This window comes from Bos grunniens, chromosome 22, assembly GCF_055505025.1.
Source record: "Bos grunniens cultivar Pamir isolate PY7600 chromosome 22, Bosgru_T2T1.0, whole genome shotgun sequence".
In the NCBI taxonomy this organism is placed as follows: Eukaryota; Metazoa; Chordata; class Mammalia; order Artiodactyla; family Bovidae; genus Bos; species Bos grunniens.
This window is the reverse complement of record NC_141186.1, coordinates 34830792-34847735: the sequence shown is the minus strand read 5'-3', so window position 1 is coordinate 34847735 and position 16944 is coordinate 34830792. Positions and strand designations below refer to the sequence as shown.

Genomic DNA, 16944 nt, shown 5'->3' with positions numbered 1-16944 from the left:
TGTGAAGACTTTTCAACTTTCAAACAACTATGGTTATAGAAATCTCCTTTGCCTTCAGTTCCTAGGTAATAAATAATAAAGTAATAACGCTCTAAATGTCTAATTTGAAATAAATATAGGTCCTTCAACTATTTTGATTTGCTTTTTCAATTTTCATCTTCACTAAAATTTACTTTTAAACTCTATTTGAGAAGATTGCTTCAGAGAACAATTCAGTACTTAATACATAAAGAAGAAAACGGGTTTACCCTTGCTGCTGCCTTTCTAGATTGGCAATGAGTTCTTCTTAAATTTCAAATCAGAGCTATTTGAAAATAAAGCTCTAGTCTTTGGCTACTTAATATCAATCCTGAAAAAATTCTCCTTTGTGTTCTTACAGATCACTGAGAATAACTGCTATGGGACTACTGACTCAATTTTGACATTTTCCCACTTATTCTGTATTTTTCAAAAGTGCCTTTTGAATGATGATGGACTCTACCAGGTAATGCCATTTGCCCAGTAGGATGAAGTTTATTTATAGTGTCATATAAATGGCAACCTTGTAATTATAAATCTTCATTTTTCCCCTATTTATATTTAAATTGACTTTTGCTTTTTATATTCTGCCCACCTCCAAATTTAGAAATACCTGTGGCTCAAAGAATCAGAAAACTTAAAAAAATGGAAAAAAAATATTGCCAAATCTATTTCTTAGTTAAGTGAAAATTAAATGAAAAAGCAAATTGGCCAAATTTCTAACACCTTAAACAGGTGGCTACCAAAAACCAAACTCAATAAAACCCCTATTTTAACAGACTTGAAAAGGTTGACAGATAAAGTACAAACACCCAATTAAATCTGATTCAGATAACAAGTGATATTTTACTATAAGTATCTCCCCAATACTGTACCTTCTGTGTTTTTATTCGCTAAATTTGGCAACCCTAAGGATTGATGTCATTTGTTTTGTGTGTGTTAGTTGCTCAGTTGTATCCAGCTCTTTGTGACCCCATGGACTGTAGCCTGCCAGGCTCCTCTTTCCATGGAATTCTCCAGGCAGCAATACTGGAGTGGGTAGCCATTCCCTTCTGCAGGAGATCTTCCCAACCCAGGGACCGAACCCAGGTCTCCCGCTTTGTAGTCAGACTCTTTACCATCAGAGCCACCAGGGAAGCCATTAATATTGTGAGTGAAATTCCCACTATTTCCATAAGGTAGAATGCAACAACATTTGGCTCATAAAAAAATGGAAATTTAAAGTCCTGAATAACAGAAGTTAAATCAATTTCATTCATGCAGAACTGTGTATATAGGGTTATCAATGTCCACATATCCCAGTCCCAAAGAAACACCAATTCTTGTTAACCTGAAGAATATCACAGAATTATAATACTTTGAGGTCTAAATTATTCAGCCGACCTTGTAGGACAGAATTGTATTGTTTTTCCTCATTCTCTCTGTTCCACAATTACAACTTAAATTCCGAGATCCTTCATCAGGAGATTCAACTATTTGGTCTTTTCAGGATTAGAAAAGCTATGCTCATGCACTAACTATATATCATCCAAAACTTCCTTCCTATTCACTGGTAAGACTTCCTTACAAGTCATATATTTGGAAATAGCATTTCCCATGTTAGCTCATTTATGCCTTACATTTATTTTTCAAATATTAACTACCTATAATGTGCCAGGCACCCTGTTAGATGCTAGAAGTACGGGACAAGAAAATCAAAACATGTCAACAGTAAAAACATTTTTGTTTTCTTTCAAAAGGCTCGCTGCCTATAAGGCAGCTAGAAAAGGAATTATTATTCACACATTACAGGTGAAGGAGCTAAGTGACCAAGAATTAAATGGTCTTATCTAAAGGTCCGACATTAAGAAGTAGAGCCAGGGAGTCAATAATCGTCCCTCGTTTCAGGCTCAGGGCACTTTTCAGGATTTCTTCAAAGGAAAATCCAGACTACTTAGTATCTTCACCACTCAATTTACCAGGAGCAAAAAGGAAAGCGTCTTGAATCCCTCTGTAATGTTCATGTACTCTTAAAAGTGGAACAGGTGTTCCCCGGGTGCTCAAGAAAAGCAACGCATTGAGTGTGAGTTAAAGATCCTGAGCAGCGGTTGTAACCAGACCAATTAATCTGTGGAAACCGCAGCACTCAGCCAAGTCGATGCTGTTTCAATTGGGTGTCACAGGTGACTCATCAAAGATGGCTTGCTTTTTGGCCTCCTGATATTTTTCTTAGGGGTGAGGTGTCAGGTTTCCTTCCCATTTTTGGACAACAGCTCTCTTGTCCATTTCCAAATCTTTCTGGTTTCACAGCCCTCACGTGGACCCCCGCTTTCATACCGGAAGCTAGTCATTGGCAGGAGGTTTAGGAAACGAAGAACGAGGTGGGGAAGAAAAAAAAAAAAAGAACCGGGGGCCTGGAGAGAGGCCTAAAATGGGGAAATTTGCACTTCAAGAGCTTTCCCTATCCTAGCCTCTCAGAATGACAGCTCTCCTCAGCCAGAAGACTACCTCTTCCGGCAGGCGCTGCGCGCCCCACAGACACAGGCTGGCGGGCTCCCTGCTCTCCGCCTCCACCCAAAACAGCCAATAGAAATTCCGAGCTTGGGCCTCCGCCCTACACGGACCACGCGGGAGCGGGGGCAATAAAACTACATTTCCCGACGCGCCGGTGCGTTCCTCGTGACCAATAGACCCCCTGATTTCGGAGCTTAGGGGCGGAGCCGGATGCATAGGTCACCCCATTGGCTAGGGACGGCTTAGAAGAGCCGGAACCCGGGAGAGAGAGAAGCGAAATGACATTTCCTCTTTAAATAGCTGGAGCCCGGGCCGCGTCTAGAAATGGCCGCGTCGGCAGGTGGGTCGTGTGGTGGCTAGGGAGGTGTGGAGGGGAGGTGGGCCGGAGGCCAAGTTCGGGCTGCGAGCTTAGGCGGCGGCGATGAGGACTGGGAGAGAAGGATGGAGAGGTGGACAGAGATGAGGAGAGGGAGGATGAATGGCGTGGAGGGAGGTGGGCGGTCCGGCCGGACAGGGATGGGGAGGCCGGGTACCCGCCGCCGCTCCGACCTGTTCGCAAGGCGGTTGAGGAGGCAGTGGCGGCCGCCATCCAGCGAGCTTCCCTTGTGAGGCTCCTGCCCTCCGCTCTCAGCTGGGACGTTCTGGCTGTCGGCGGAGTCGCCGCAGACACCTCGCCTGTTCTGCCTGCGCTGTCTGTCGGCGAGCACGGGGCTTCGGGCTCGCCGGGCTCCGGGAGAAGCAGGCTGGTGTTTGAACTTGCATCTCACCTCGCTCTTTCCCATATCCTATCTCGCGTTCTCACTGAGGGAGTCTATATACATATGTGTATTTTTGTAGCGGGGAGAAAGAAAGCCAAGCAGACAAACAATCCCCAGCCCCATCCCACAGACAACAACAAAACCAACCAAACAAACACAAAAACAAAAAAATAAAACCCGCGACGCCGAAACTGGCCCCGAACTTCTTGTGGTTGTACGATTTTTCTCCTCCTAGATTTAAGTAAGTCTTCCCCAACACCGAATGGAATACCATCTTCAGACACAGCCAGCGATGCCATGGACCCCTTCCATGCTTGCAGTATTCTTAAGCAACTCAAAACAATGTACGATGAAGGACAGCTGACAGACATTGTAGTGGAAGTGGATCACGGGAAAACATTTTCCTGTCATAGAAACGTTCTTGCTGCAATCAGCCCTTATTTCAGGTATGATGTTGGTGGAAACCTCTATTGATGTCTGCACCGAGTCCCCTTTCTCCTTCAGTACTGCCCACTTCATTTTTATATTGAGATGCAACAATGGATGAAACTAATGTATTTGTTTCCTGAGAATAAATAACAGGCCCTATTTTATTAAGCCCCCCTTTTAAAAAAAACTGACAGATTCTTCTAGAATTCAGATGACTGGTTTTAAGTCAGTAAATATGTTTTTGTTTGTATGTTTCAGAAAAATCTAAAATTGCATTGCCCAATATGGCAGCCACTAGCCACGTGTGGCTAAACTTCACTTATCTAAAATTAAATAAAATGAAAAAAAAAAAAAAATCAGTTCCTCAGGTACACTAACCACATTTAAAGTGCTCAGTAGCCACATGTAGCTAGTGGTTGCCCCACTGTATAGCCCTGAAACAGAACCTTTCCATCACTGAAAGTTTTATTGAACAGTGCTGATCTGGAATTTGTTCCAGAAATTTATCCAGGATTTCTTTAGTGCATGTTAACTCTTTTAGAATTTAAAAATTAATAGCCTTTTCTTTTAAAAACAAATTGCCCACTTAATGGACTATTTTAATCCCATGATGATAACAGCAGTGAAATAAAAATCGATGAAATACAGTTTCTATGTGTGTTAGGCCCCACACTAATGACTATTTCTGAGATTTCCAGAAGTATTTTAGAGGTCAGTTTTCATTTTCATTTATATTCATCTTTATATATTATAAAACTTTGAAAAGTACAATTTCAAAACTTGAGTCTAAAAAATAATGTCGTACTCTAAGACAAGATCAGTGATAAAGGCAATTTCCTGTTCAAGTTTAACTTTTTTTTGTTTGAAGTACTCACTTTAAGCCTTTTTGTTTTCAAAAATGGTGCATGAATGACTGTGAAATAATTTTCTCAACCACACAGTAAATATATTTTTTACTTTTGAAGGTGCTTACCTTTATAGGGCATATAGCAGTGTAATGTTCCAGACAGTAGTTTCTGGTTCCTCTTTCTCAGAATACTGGGTTAAATATAGTCACTTCAGTTTGATGTTTGTGATGTAACCATTTAGATTTGCATTGGATAGGCCATTGCACTATTAAGAATTAACCATAACAAGGGTGTGACCTGGAAAGAAAAAAGAAGAAACTGGTATACACAAAAGGTATGAAGTATGAAAATTGCTGGTGAGATTCAGTTATCAAGGCTATCCATTAGATATGGTTAGGTCATTTATGTTTATATATGCTACAGTTATGCTTATCAAGCTCTAGGCAAAGCTCATTTTACCTATGTCACTTTATATAATCTTTATAATCCTATTTCTACACTCTTGTTATTCCTATTTTACATGTGAAAAAACTGAGGCTCAAAGAGGTTACGTGAACTGCCTAAATCATCTAACTAGTAAGTGGCAGAGGCTGGATTGGAGTCCAGAGCCAGGCTTCTTAGTCACTGTATATAACTTTTAAGGAACAAGAGTGGGTCCTCTTTAAATTTTAATTTACAGAAGTGTTAACTGTATATTAGATTTAAATAGTAAAAAAAAAAAATTGAAACTTTAAAGTGAAAATATTTATATCTCAGTGTAATTTTATATTCTGGTTTATATCATTTAAATATCATACTTGCTTAAAATTAGTTTTGAGGACCTGACAAATCTCTTGGAAAGAAGTATGCTACAGTAGATTTCCTTGTTTTCCAAGAAGTTCAGGAAATGCTTGGAAGGCTTTCTAAGCGTAAGACAGGAGAAGTCAAATGAAGGTATTTGGCTAGAAGACTCAAGGATTAGGTTCTTCTCACTTGACTAGAGCTTTTGTACAGAAGTTTCTTGGGCACCAGTGTTGCACCTTATGTGAGATGTAAAAAAATCATACTTAATATTTGCAAATCTTGCATCACTGATGGAAAAAATAGAATAGCTTGCAATCTGCCATGGCTGTTTCCTGCTCCCAGAGACTTGTCAGAAATAAAATGTGCAAAAAAAAAGAAAGAAAGAAAATGTGTATAATTATTAGAAACATGCTGCTCAGGATTTTGTGTGAGGAAGTACTCCCACTTGAATTAGAGTTTACATGCAGAACATGATAGAACAGAGGGGAACTTGCATGTTACACTGCTGTGTGTGAGGCCAGCGTATTCAAGTCAGTAGAGTAGCTCCCTTGATAAAGGGTTATGTGGTAATGTTCTCCTTTGGGATTTAATCTTTGCATAATGAAGGGCTTTCTTTTTCTTTTTAATTGGGACCTATATAACTGAGTTTTTCAGTACCTGAATTAAAAAACCAGCTCATACATTGGAACATTTAATTTTCAGTCATTTAAGGGGAAAAAAAAGTCTGCAGGATATTAAACTTAAATTTTGCATAATAGCAGTAAAATTAGGACTCAAAGGATAGTTAACCCAGGTAACAAGCTGGGTCCAGGTACCCCTGTATACCTCCAATATTACATATTGCATTTTTGAATTAATTTCATGTTTTTGACAAACACATTAAAAGTGATCTGAAAATCTTCCCACTTTTTTTTCATAACATCACACTTAATATAGGAGAGGTCTGGATCTGAATAATCAAGTTTATCCCCAGTGTTAGGTCAATATCTTCAACAGACATCTATTAAGCATTCTAGGGCATACCATCCTTTTCTCAAGAGTATTTTTAAAAGAGCTTTTGACCTTTATATAAGTTTAATTTTAAGAACTTCTTAGAAACATCAAAGGAGGGAGAAGAAAGGCAAATGATGTTTAGCAATGACACCCCACTCCAGTACTCTTGCCTGGAAAATCCCATGGATGGAGGAGCCTGGAAGGCTGAAGTCCATGGGGTTGCTGAGGGTCGGACACAACTGAGCGACTTCACTTTCACTTTTCACTTTCATGCATTGGAGAAGGAAATGGCAACCCACTCCAGTATTCTTGCCTGGAGAATCCCAGGGACGGGCGAGCTTGGTGGGCTTCCCTTTATGGGGTCGCGCGGAGTCGGACACAACTGAAGCAACTTGGCAGCAGCAGCAGCACTTTAAATGGAGAAGGTGATGGCACCCCACTCCAGTACTCTTGCCTGGAAGATCCCATGGATGGAGGAGCCTGGTGGGCTGCAGTCCATGGGGTCGCGAAGAGTCAGACACGACTAAGTGACTTCCCTTTCACTTTTCACTTTCATGCATTGGAGAAGAAAATGGCAACCCACTCCAGTGTTCTTGCCTGGAAAATCCCAGGGATGGGGGAGCCTGGTGGGCTGCCGTCTATGGGATCGCACAGAGTCGGACACGACTGAAGTGACTTAGGAGCAGCAGCACTTTAAATAAAAAGCTAGGATTTTGATGTCTTAATGGTTTGGCCAAGAAAGTACCATGCTGTGCTGTGCTTAGTCGGTCATTCTGACTCTGTCCATGGGGATTCTCCAGCAAGAATACAGGAGTGGGTTGCCATGCCCTCCTCCAGGGCATCTTCCCAACCCAAGGATCAAACCCAGGTTCTCCCGCATTGCAGGTGGATTCTTTACCAGCTGAGCCACCAGGGAAGCCCAAGAATACTGGAGTGGGTAACCTATCTCTTCTCCAGGGCATCTTCCCCACCCAGGAATCAAATTGGGGTCTCCTGCATTGCAGGTGGATTCTTTACCAGCTAAACTACTAGGGAAGCGCTGAAAGTACCATAAAAGCACATTAGAAAAGAAAAGGAAAAGAAAGCTTGGTCTCAAAGACAAGAACCTGGAATTTTTGAAAACCAACAAAATCAGATCTGCAACAAATCCATTAATTCTTAAATTCTCTTTAGAAGTAGGCATTTAATTGATATTAACCCTACTCAGATCTTTATTTATGGCCTCCCAGGTGGCTCAGTGTAAAACAATCCCTCTGTGATGCAGGAGACAGGGCTTCAATCGCTGGGTTGGGAAGATCTCCCAGAGAAGGAAATGGCAACCTACTCCAGTATTCCTGCCTGGGAAATCCCAGGACAGAGGAGCCTGGAGGGCTACAGTCCCTGGGGTCTCAAAGAGTCAGACACAACTGAGCATCAATGAGGCTAACATTTTTATTATATTTTATAAATAGATAAAACTATGATAACTTTGAGAAAATCAAGTATATTTCTTGATTCTCTCAAGCAAAAATTTTCAAAATATCCAAGGTTAACTGATGAATTGATGTGCTTTATATTCTTTATAATGATTAAGGAAGCATTCAAAGGATAATTATTTTAAAAAGGAGTAGGAAGAAAATAAGAACTTCTGAAGAACATCTTATTTATCTAAGCTAAACATTTTAAAGATACATTTTGGGTACAGGTTGCCTTGTAAATTTCCACTGGGTTATGAGAAGTTTTATTAGACAGTTTCTATATGTTAATGTGTCACACTGATACCCCATAGATATTTGTAAACTTTCTGACTGACCTGGTGATTGAAGTAAGTCCCTAAAGCAACTTGATCAGAAGCCTGGATAGGGCTCCAAGGAAAATAAGATGTCCTGGAATATGCCTTGCCACTTTTCAGTTTGATTTAGTTGGGTATACTCTGCTTTTCTCAGAGTTGGCACAAAGTGGACTGACTGGCCCTGACAATAGGGTTTCTTTGAGATTACCCAGATTAAATCCTTCTGCTAGATGATCAACTTTTATCCCTTTCCTGATATTCAGGATATCAGGAAACACATTAGGAAATGTTTTTCAGTTTCAAAAAGTGATCCTTGTGATAACTTTTTACAAGCTTGCCACAGTAATTTTTATTTGTAGTGCAGATAAATTCACCACTCTTTCCTTCCTAGATCCATGTTCACTAGCGGCCTTACAGAAAGCACTCAAAAAGAAGTTCGAATTGTTGGTGTTGAAGCCGAGTCGATGGATTTAGTGTTGAACTATGCCTATACCTCCAGAGTTGTTCTGACAGAGGCCAATGTTCAAGCCTTGTTCACTGCAGCTAGCATCTTCCAGATTCCCTCCATCCAAGACCAGTGTGCCAAGTACATGATCAGTCATTTGGACCCACAAAATTCTATCGGGGTCTTCATCTTCGCTGATCATTATGGTCATCAGGAACTTGGAGATCGATCTAAAGAATACATTCGTAAAAAGTTCCTGTGTGTCACCAAAGAACAGGAGTTTCTTCAGCTGACAAAAGACCAACTGATAAGTATCCTAGACAGTGATGATTTAAACGTAGACCGGGAAGAGCATGTTTATGAGAGTATTGTAAGGTGGTTTGAACATGAACAGAATGAAAGAGAAGTGCACCTTCCAGAAATTTTTGCCAAATGCATACGTTTTCCTCTGATGGAAGACACCTTTATAGAGAAAATTCCACCTCAGTTTGCACAGGCTATCGCCAAAAGCTGTGTGGAAAAGGGACCAGCCAGTCCCAATGGCTGTACACAGAGACTTGGAATGACTGCATCGGAAATGATCATATGTTTCGACGCAGCCCACAAACACTCAGGAAAGAAGCAAACAGTGCCTTGTCTAGATATATTCACAGGAAGAGTGTTCAAACTATGCAAACCACCAAATGATCTAAGAGAAGTTGGAATTCTTGTATCACCAGATAATGATATTTACATTGCAGGAGGTTACAGGCCAAGCAGCAGTGAGGTATCCATTGACCACAAGGCAGAAAATGATTTCTGGATGTATGACCATTCCACCAATAGGTGGCTTTCCAAACCTTCCTTGCTTCGAGCCAGAATAGGCTGCAAACTGGTGTACTGCTGTGGTAAGATGTATGCAATTGGAGGGCGTGTCTACGAAGGTGATGGGAGAAACTCACTAAAATCTGTGGAGTGCTATGACAGCAGAGAGAACCGCTGGACTACTGTTTGCGCCATGCCTGTTGCAATGGAGTTTCATAATGCCGTGGAATACAAAGAGAAGATCTATGTTTTACAGGGTAGGTGCCCAAGTGGTTAAAGTATTTCTTGGAATAGTCTGTTCTTTAAGGGACTAGTAAAGAAAAGAAAATTTTCAATCAAAAAAGGCAGGTACTTTCAAGTTCCTAAAAAGATCCTGCAAGTTTTTTATGTTCTTACTGTCTTTTGACATCATGTGACATAAGTATTTTTGAAAACTTTTTTTTCCCATAAATAATAGTTCAGCATTTGAGAAAAACTATTTCTGTTCCATTTTTAAGACTTTAACAAGGAAGCAAGTTTGATACATAACTTTTTGCAGTTGAATGATATATAATCAAGGGATGGTAGCAAGTATTCTTCTTATGGAACGTACTGGATTAGTTTAAAAGAGAAAAAAAGAACAAAGCCTCAACTGCAGTTGTACTATTCAGTTGCCAAAGAATTTTGTATGAAGTCTTATGATGGCAAAGGTTATGAAACTCACAAAGAGTTTGAAATCACGCTGTTTAAGATTTTAGTTTCACTGCAGTTGATGTTGTCACCCATAATACAGTGTTTTCAATTTTTTTTTTCACTGAAAAATTTTGCGATGCCATCTTTTTAACATAAGATGAGAGGGATGGTAATATACTTAGCTTAAAAATTTTTGTTTAAACAATTGAAGACTGGTACCTTGGTAAAGATACCAGAAAGAAGAACTGAGTAACAGTAAATAAGATACTTGATTCAAGGTTCTCATTTGTGCTAATATTTTCCTTGTGTTTGGTTTCTTATTTTAGTTGCTTGAATGCTGAATACAGTATTGACAATGCCAACATCCTTCTTCTTTTGCATTTCTTAACTGCTTACAGATAAATGCTTTCCTTCACTACTATAAAAAAAAAAAAAAAAAAAAAAAAACAAGGAAAGGGGTGCAAGTTCTGTGTAGATACATATGATTTTTTAGTTTTTTTCCCCACTGTAAGGTTTTTTTTTTTAATATTCTTTGCTGTAATCCTTTATTTGACTTATAATTTCTTAGAAATGCCTAAACCCATTTGTTTAAACTTCAGTGTAAAGTTAGTTCTCCAGAGAGAGTAAGGAATACTCTCTCGTGCATTTTAGTTGAATGGAAGCCTGGGATGATGGAGGTTTGTTGGTCTTGCCAAAAAATGGAGTATCTGAATGGATGTAAAAATCTATAAAGAATGGTTAGATAGGGCTTCCTAGGTGGCTCAGGTGGTAAAGAATCTGCCTTTAGTCCTGGAGAGCCAGGTTTGATCCCTGGGTTGGGAAGATCCCCTGGAGAAGGGAATGGCTACACTCCAGTATTCTTGCCTGGAGAATTCCATGACCTGAGGAGCCTGGTGGGCTACAGTCCATGGGGTTGCAAAGAGTTGGACACAACTCAGCGAGTAACACTTTGACTTACATGGTTGGATGGGTTGTATCATCCAATATGATGAAGCTCTCTCTTCATAGATTTTTGGTTTTACTGGCTAAGCAGTTATTTTTTAGTAGAGACAGAATTAATTAGAAGACTCCCAAATGGAATATAAGGTTGTATACTAATTTAAATACTAAAGCAAAGTAACAGTGAATTAACAGAATTTCAGGGTTGGAATGAACATTGTTTAATCAGATTGTATTTTATATAAGACAGATCTGAGGCACTGAGGGTTTTAATTGCCCATTACTGGTTTTAGTTTATTAAAGTCAACTTTAGGTTTAAAAATCAACTTTTAAAATGTATTATCTTTCCTTTTTATAAGAAATTTGTAGCGAGGTAGTACATGGTAAAAAGTGTTCATTCCTGTCTTCTTTATTAAGAATCCTGTTACATTTTAGTCAAGAAGCATAGGGAATATGCAGGCAAAAGCTGAGAGTTTAACAAATTATTTTATGAAAACATATTTTTTCAGCATCACTTTTATTAGGTAGGTAGTTATATTTATTGATATGAGTTAACCTAGTTCAAAACAGTTTTCAAGGGGAAGCTCAATTTAGAAGTAGGTATTTCTGATCTAAACAAAGCCTCTTTATATAAATAAACTTGACGTGAACAGTCAGAAGATCATGCCCGACTGCGAGTGGCTTATTGGAGTACCATTTAATCTGATCATAAAGGGTTCAGATTTTCATATCAAAGACTTTGATTCTTTCAAATCCAAGATTTTAATGTTATAATTAGCCAAGCTCTTGTAAATCTTCACTAGCTTAATTCTTTTAGACAGTTCTACATCGGCAGTGTGACTCAGCACACCTTTTCATTGTCAAAACAGAATGGAAAAGGCCTCATAGTCGATTCCATAAATGATGTGCATGTTTTCTATCAGCTTAAGGTCATATTTTCTCCTCTTGATATTTGTCTTTGCCTTATAGCAACACTAAAGTAAACACATTAGTGGCCCATAGACACAAATCTGAACAATTCTATGTACTACCTTATAATTAAATAACTAGCACATAAATTTATCATGGCTTATTCATGATTGAACCTATATTCATATTTTGATCTTACTGGCTAACCATTAGTAATAGTACTTTTTATAAGAGCTAGCTTAAAATCAATTTTCTGAAATACCCAGATATTTGGATAGAGTAAATGAAACCAAGCTCTTAACCCTTATACTGCCATCAAGCCAAAGTAACTTCTCACACTTACCAGTTTGAATGCCCCAAATCAGGTTGATTCTAATATTATGGTGTGCCATGGGATGTAGATGTTTTAAGCTATCTTAAATTTAAATGTTCATATTCTTGTTTTCTTTTCTCTCTCTCTCTCTTTTTTTTTTCTTTCTCTTTCTTTAGGAGAGTTTTTCCTCTTCTATGAGCCTCAGAAAGACTACTGGGGTTTCTTAACCCCCATGACTGTGCCTAGAATCCAGGGCTTAGCAGCTGTATACAAGAACTCTATCTACTACATAGCTGGAACCTGTGGAAATCATCAGCGGATGTTTACTGTAGAAGCCTATGATATTGAGCTCAATAAGTGGACTCGTAAGAAGGACTTTCCATGTGATGAGTCCATAAACCCATACCTTAAACTGGTACTTTTCCAGAATAAGCTCCATTTATTTGTTCGAGCTACTCAAGTGACCGTTGAAGAACATGTCTTCAGAACCAGCAGAAAAAATTCCCTTTATCAGTATGATGATATCACTGACCAATGGATGAAAGTGTATGAGACCCCAGATCGCCTCTGGGACCTCGGCCGGCATTTTGAATGTGCTGTTGCTAAACTGTATCCTCAGTGTCTTCAGAAAGTCCTTTAATGAATGGCAGGCCTTAGTGAGCTCGCCGGCATCTTGTGCTGGAGGAAACGTAGTCTTTCAGTGATAAGAAGTGCTGTCAGTATTTAAGAAAGCTGAAGAGAGTTTACACATGGAGATGGGTGCTGTTTAAGATGAGTGTAGGGAGGGATTTCTTTTCATCCATGTGATGTTTTCATTTCAGTAAGCAAAAGGTAACAAAGTGCAATTATCAGCATTTTTTTTTTTCTGGTATAAAAGTAATCACATCATTCTAGAATTTCGTGATGAATAGTCACTGATACCAGACGAATTGACAACTATGCACTCTTAGAAGAGCAGTTGGGGTACTATGGATTAGAGACATCCAAAATAGTTTGATGTGACTTTTTATTTTAAATACGGGTAAAAATTTGAGGCAATATCACTAGGACTTTAGCTGTGACTTCTCTGCTACAGAGACGCACTAACTTAGATCCTCATTCTGAATATGTGTATATTTTGTGTACTGTTTTCACGTGTACTGGATTTAAATGTGTTATTAGTTTGAAGGAAAAACAAATCAGTCTCAGAAAGAGCTTTTAGCTGGATTGTTTTATATTTCCCATGTTAGTTTAAATTAAGCTAAAGTTTTAAAGTAGTTTTGTGTTGACAATTTTTTCAAGTGCTAACACTGTCTCATTTTTTTTTTTTTTTTTTTTTTGAATCCCGAGAAGGGCTCAAATTCACAGGTGGCTGGTGCTAGAATAAGTTAACTCATGTGTATAGTTAGGTATATTTCAAATGTCTGAGCCTATGCTTACCTTTCAAATTGGTATGTTAGTTTCATGGCCATAGTACTTGACTTGCTGAACTCTTGTGATTTCACAAGATTCTCTGCTTACATGATGGCAAGCTATGGCTAGTTACTGGTCTAACTGGATTCACTCTGAGAATAGTGAGAAGACTATTATCCTCATTTTGCACTAACATGGGCCATTTGTCGCCTAACCTCCTTTCCATCCTTACCTGTCCATTCATTATCGGTACAATGAAAGGTAACTTATTTGTCTTCTGCACAGAGCAGAATGTGAAGTTTTAACTCCTAATTTGAAAATTCTGTTTTCCAGAAACATAAAACTCCTGCAATAGTCTCATTTAATGTCTTTTGCATTACCTATGACAATTAAAACCTCATTTTTAAAAAAGTTTTTGCACTTAACAGTTATGAATAGTTTTGCATTGAAAACCTTTGTTCTAACTGCAGGTGACTGAGAAGGAAAAGTGTGAGTGAATAGAAGCGTAGCATTATAGGTACTAAATCATTTTTCATATTTAACTGATTAATTTCTAACAGAAAGACTCACAGAGAGGACAAACCAACTCATGTGTTATACCTAAGGCAGATATTTAGATCAGTAACTTATTTTTTACTCTTCCCGGAATAAGTAATAAAGGATATAAGTATAGCCAGAGTCTGTCCTTAACTGGAACATTTTGATTCCCTTAAAGAAAACAAACTGGCACAGTTTGTATTAAAAACTCTTGCACAAATTGTAATGTGATACTGTGAAACAAATCGAAAACATTGCCTCTTTGCATCACATACCTCGTTTTTCGGAAACTTTCCAAACTGCTTGTCATAGCCCTCTACAAGTAGGGAATGTTTCCTGAAGCCGAATTGAAAGTGGACAGCATTTAGAGAATTGACATTTTAAAATCCAGTCTTGGGAAGCTGGGTACATGCTTTCTTCCTGCTGGCCTTGGTAGTGTGTCTATAGTCTCCTTATTGACTGTCAACTAACCAGCTATTTTTTTTTCTTCTCAGTTTTTCTTTCTCTTCGTGCTGTTTTGGGGCTTTTTCTGTGAGCATTTTGAAGCATCTACGGCGTGATGCATTGCCAAGGGGAGGAAAAACCAAACTAAACATTACAAGAGATGTTCCCATAATTTATTTTTGAAAGCTTTGTTGCTTCCTGTGACTTCCTGCCGCTTTTTGACAATCTCCTGTATTTATTTAGAACACTGTGTTACTTGAAAACATGACATTAGAACATTAACAATTTCCATGTGCCGTGTGATGTATAGGAGTACAATGTACTGTGGTTAATTCTGCAGTCGATTTATTCTATTGATCTGCACAACAGTTGATCCTCTAACAATTGATCCTATAACCGTTTATACTGAGGGTGTGCTCTAAGGATAGTGTGTCAAAGCCAAGGTTTAGAATTTGCTATGGAAGTATCAATAGAATATATATTGAATTTTGTATGAATAACTATTTGTTTAAATTATATAGCTGGGATATTTTGCCACTTTTCAGATGATTTCAGAAGAGGTTCTAGAAAACTAGGATTAGTAATATGTGTGGGTCTGTGTTTAGATATTTAAGGTACATTTGCTTAGTATGATGAGAATATAAGTAAAAGGCATAATGGGTACTATAGAATTAAAATAGAGGGTGATAGATGCCAGTCCCACTTGAGCTTTGTTTTTGCATTTGAAGAAAGTATGTAGCACTTTCCTATGTATTTTTTATACATTGAAAACTGGATGTGGTATAACTATGTTATAGGAAAGTAGAAATTGTATTATTTTCCATCTTTGTTTTCTGTTATCCTACAAAGTTGATGCTTAAGCATCAAGCTGATTTCACTGGTGCATGAGAGAAAGTGGATGTGATCTTGCAAGGAATCAGATTTTCTACGTGAAACAGTTTAAAATGGCATTCGATGTTCTGTGCTCAGGTATGTAGTTAAGTACTGTAGTCCTTTGGGGGCAAATGTGTAGATATTTTTAAACATTTTGCCATAATTGCACAATTTTTTGCATTTTTACCTGATGGCATTGTTTCTTGTAATAAAACTTTTTCTGACTGACAAGTTCCATTGTCATAAATTGATCTCTGACCTAGCAAATTTGGAAGAATTAAAACTTCGTGAAAAATCATGTAATACCTTTTATCGGGAATCGGAGGAGATTTTCATCTACCAGATGCCTGGTCTCTGGTACAAAATGAACAAGGTAATTCATAAGGCTTGAATAACGCTCTTGAAATTCTGAAGCAAGCACACTCATCAGTAGCCCCTTTGTTGAGTGGTTCTGCCCTCAGCTCTTGGTGTCCCACTCCTCTCTCTCACAATTCATGTCAACCCATCAGGAAATCCTGTTGCCTCTTCCTCAAAATATACCTCAACTCTCACCACATATCTCTTGCACCACTATCACTCTAGTCTAAACTAGCCAACCTTGTCTGCCTTAATGCTGTGCCACTGAGTTGATCTCTCCATCACCTTTGACTCCTTGTAATCTATTCTGTCCACACAGTAGCCAGAGTGTTCCTGTTGAAACATAAGTCAGATTACTTTCTTCTGCTTGGATCGCAGTGGCTCCCCATCTCCCATCATGTGAGAGCCACACCCCTTCCTCCCATGATCCATCCCAACCCTACTCTTGGAACCACATTGCTGTTGCATCTGCTCACTCCATTCCAGCCATGCTGACTGCTGTTCCAAGCCCCTCCAACATCAAGGCCTTTTTCCTTGCTGTGTTTTCTGCTGAGGAAGCCCTGACAACTCACTTATTTCAGTATTAAAACTCCAGACAGGCCTTCCCTGACCACCTTGTGTAAAACAATTCCTTCCAAACTCACCCTCACCCATACCACCAGTCTTTTCCCAATTTTTTTTTCATACATCTCCCCCCATTCAAATGTAAGTTCCATGAAGGCAAGGGATTTATTTTATTTCTTGTTCACCTCAGCCCAGCACCTGGAACCTACAAGGCATTCAAAGTTGTAAAAAACAAATTTTCATTTCAGTCTTAGAAAACCCTGAGAAGTGGCAGAACCAGTGCTATCACCTCCTTTTTATCAGATCAGAAACACAAAGCCCAAGTAAATTGCTGAAGGTCGTGTAACTAATGAGCAGCTCACCAGGATTAGAGCCAAGCACTCCACTTTGACTCAATCTAGTTCTGATAGGTGCTCCATTGAAAAGTGAAAGTGAAAGTCACTCAGTCCTGTCTGACTCTTTCCTACCCCATGGACTATACAGTTCATGGAAATCTCTAGGCCAGAATACTAGAGTGGGTAGCCTTTCCCTTCTCCAAGGGATCTTCCCAACCCAGGGATCGATCCCAAGTTTCCCGTGTTGCAGGCAGATTCTTTACCAGC

General features: G+C 38.9%; 1 protein-coding gene and 1 long non-coding RNA gene across 4 annotated transcripts in view; one reads left to right on the top strand and one right to left on the bottom strand.

Moving 5' to 3' along the window:
• The first annotated feature begins 2562 nt into the window (after positions 1-2562).
• Positions 2563-15652, top strand: KBTBD8 (kelch repeat and BTB domain containing 8). 3 transcript variants are annotated; one of them, XM_086366921.1, is made up of 4 exons: positions 2563-2851; positions 3505-3715; positions 8485-9599; positions 14599-15652. In XM_086366921.1, exons 1-4 carry the CDS (start codon positions 2836-2838, stop codon positions 14637-14639), a joined length of 1383 nt encoding a protein of 460 aa, XP_086223047.1. In that variant the 5' UTR covers positions 2563-2835; the 3' UTR covers positions 14640-15652. The 3 variants fall into 3 exon arrangements, with proteins under 3 accessions (XP_086223047.1, XP_086223045.1, XP_086223046.1); XM_086366919.1 differs by having other exon boundaries at positions 12352-15652; XM_086366920.1 differs by lacking the exon at positions 3505-3715 and having other exon boundaries at positions 2640-2851; positions 12352-15652.
• Positions 4457-16944, bottom strand: part of LOC147348278 (uncharacterized) — a 184709-nt gene continuing 172221 nt past the window's right edge. Inside the window, exon 3 of the long non-coding RNA XR_015151331.1 lies at positions 4457-4843. This is a non-coding gene — a long non-coding RNA (uncharacterized LOC147348278). The remainder of the gene's footprint in view (positions 4844-16944) is intronic.

Bases quoted from the DNA above. Each gene is read 5' to 3' on its own strand.
- KBTBD8 (XM_086366919.1), top strand. The intron at 3,716-8,484 runs GTATGATGTTGG...TTTCCTTCCTAG, and splicing joins GCAATCAGCCCTTATTTCAG to ATCCATGTTCACTAGCGGCC. The intron at 9,600-12,351 runs GTAGGTGCCCAA...CTCTTTCTTTAG, and splicing joins GAAGATCTATGTTTTACAGG to GAGAGTTTTTCCTCTTCTAT.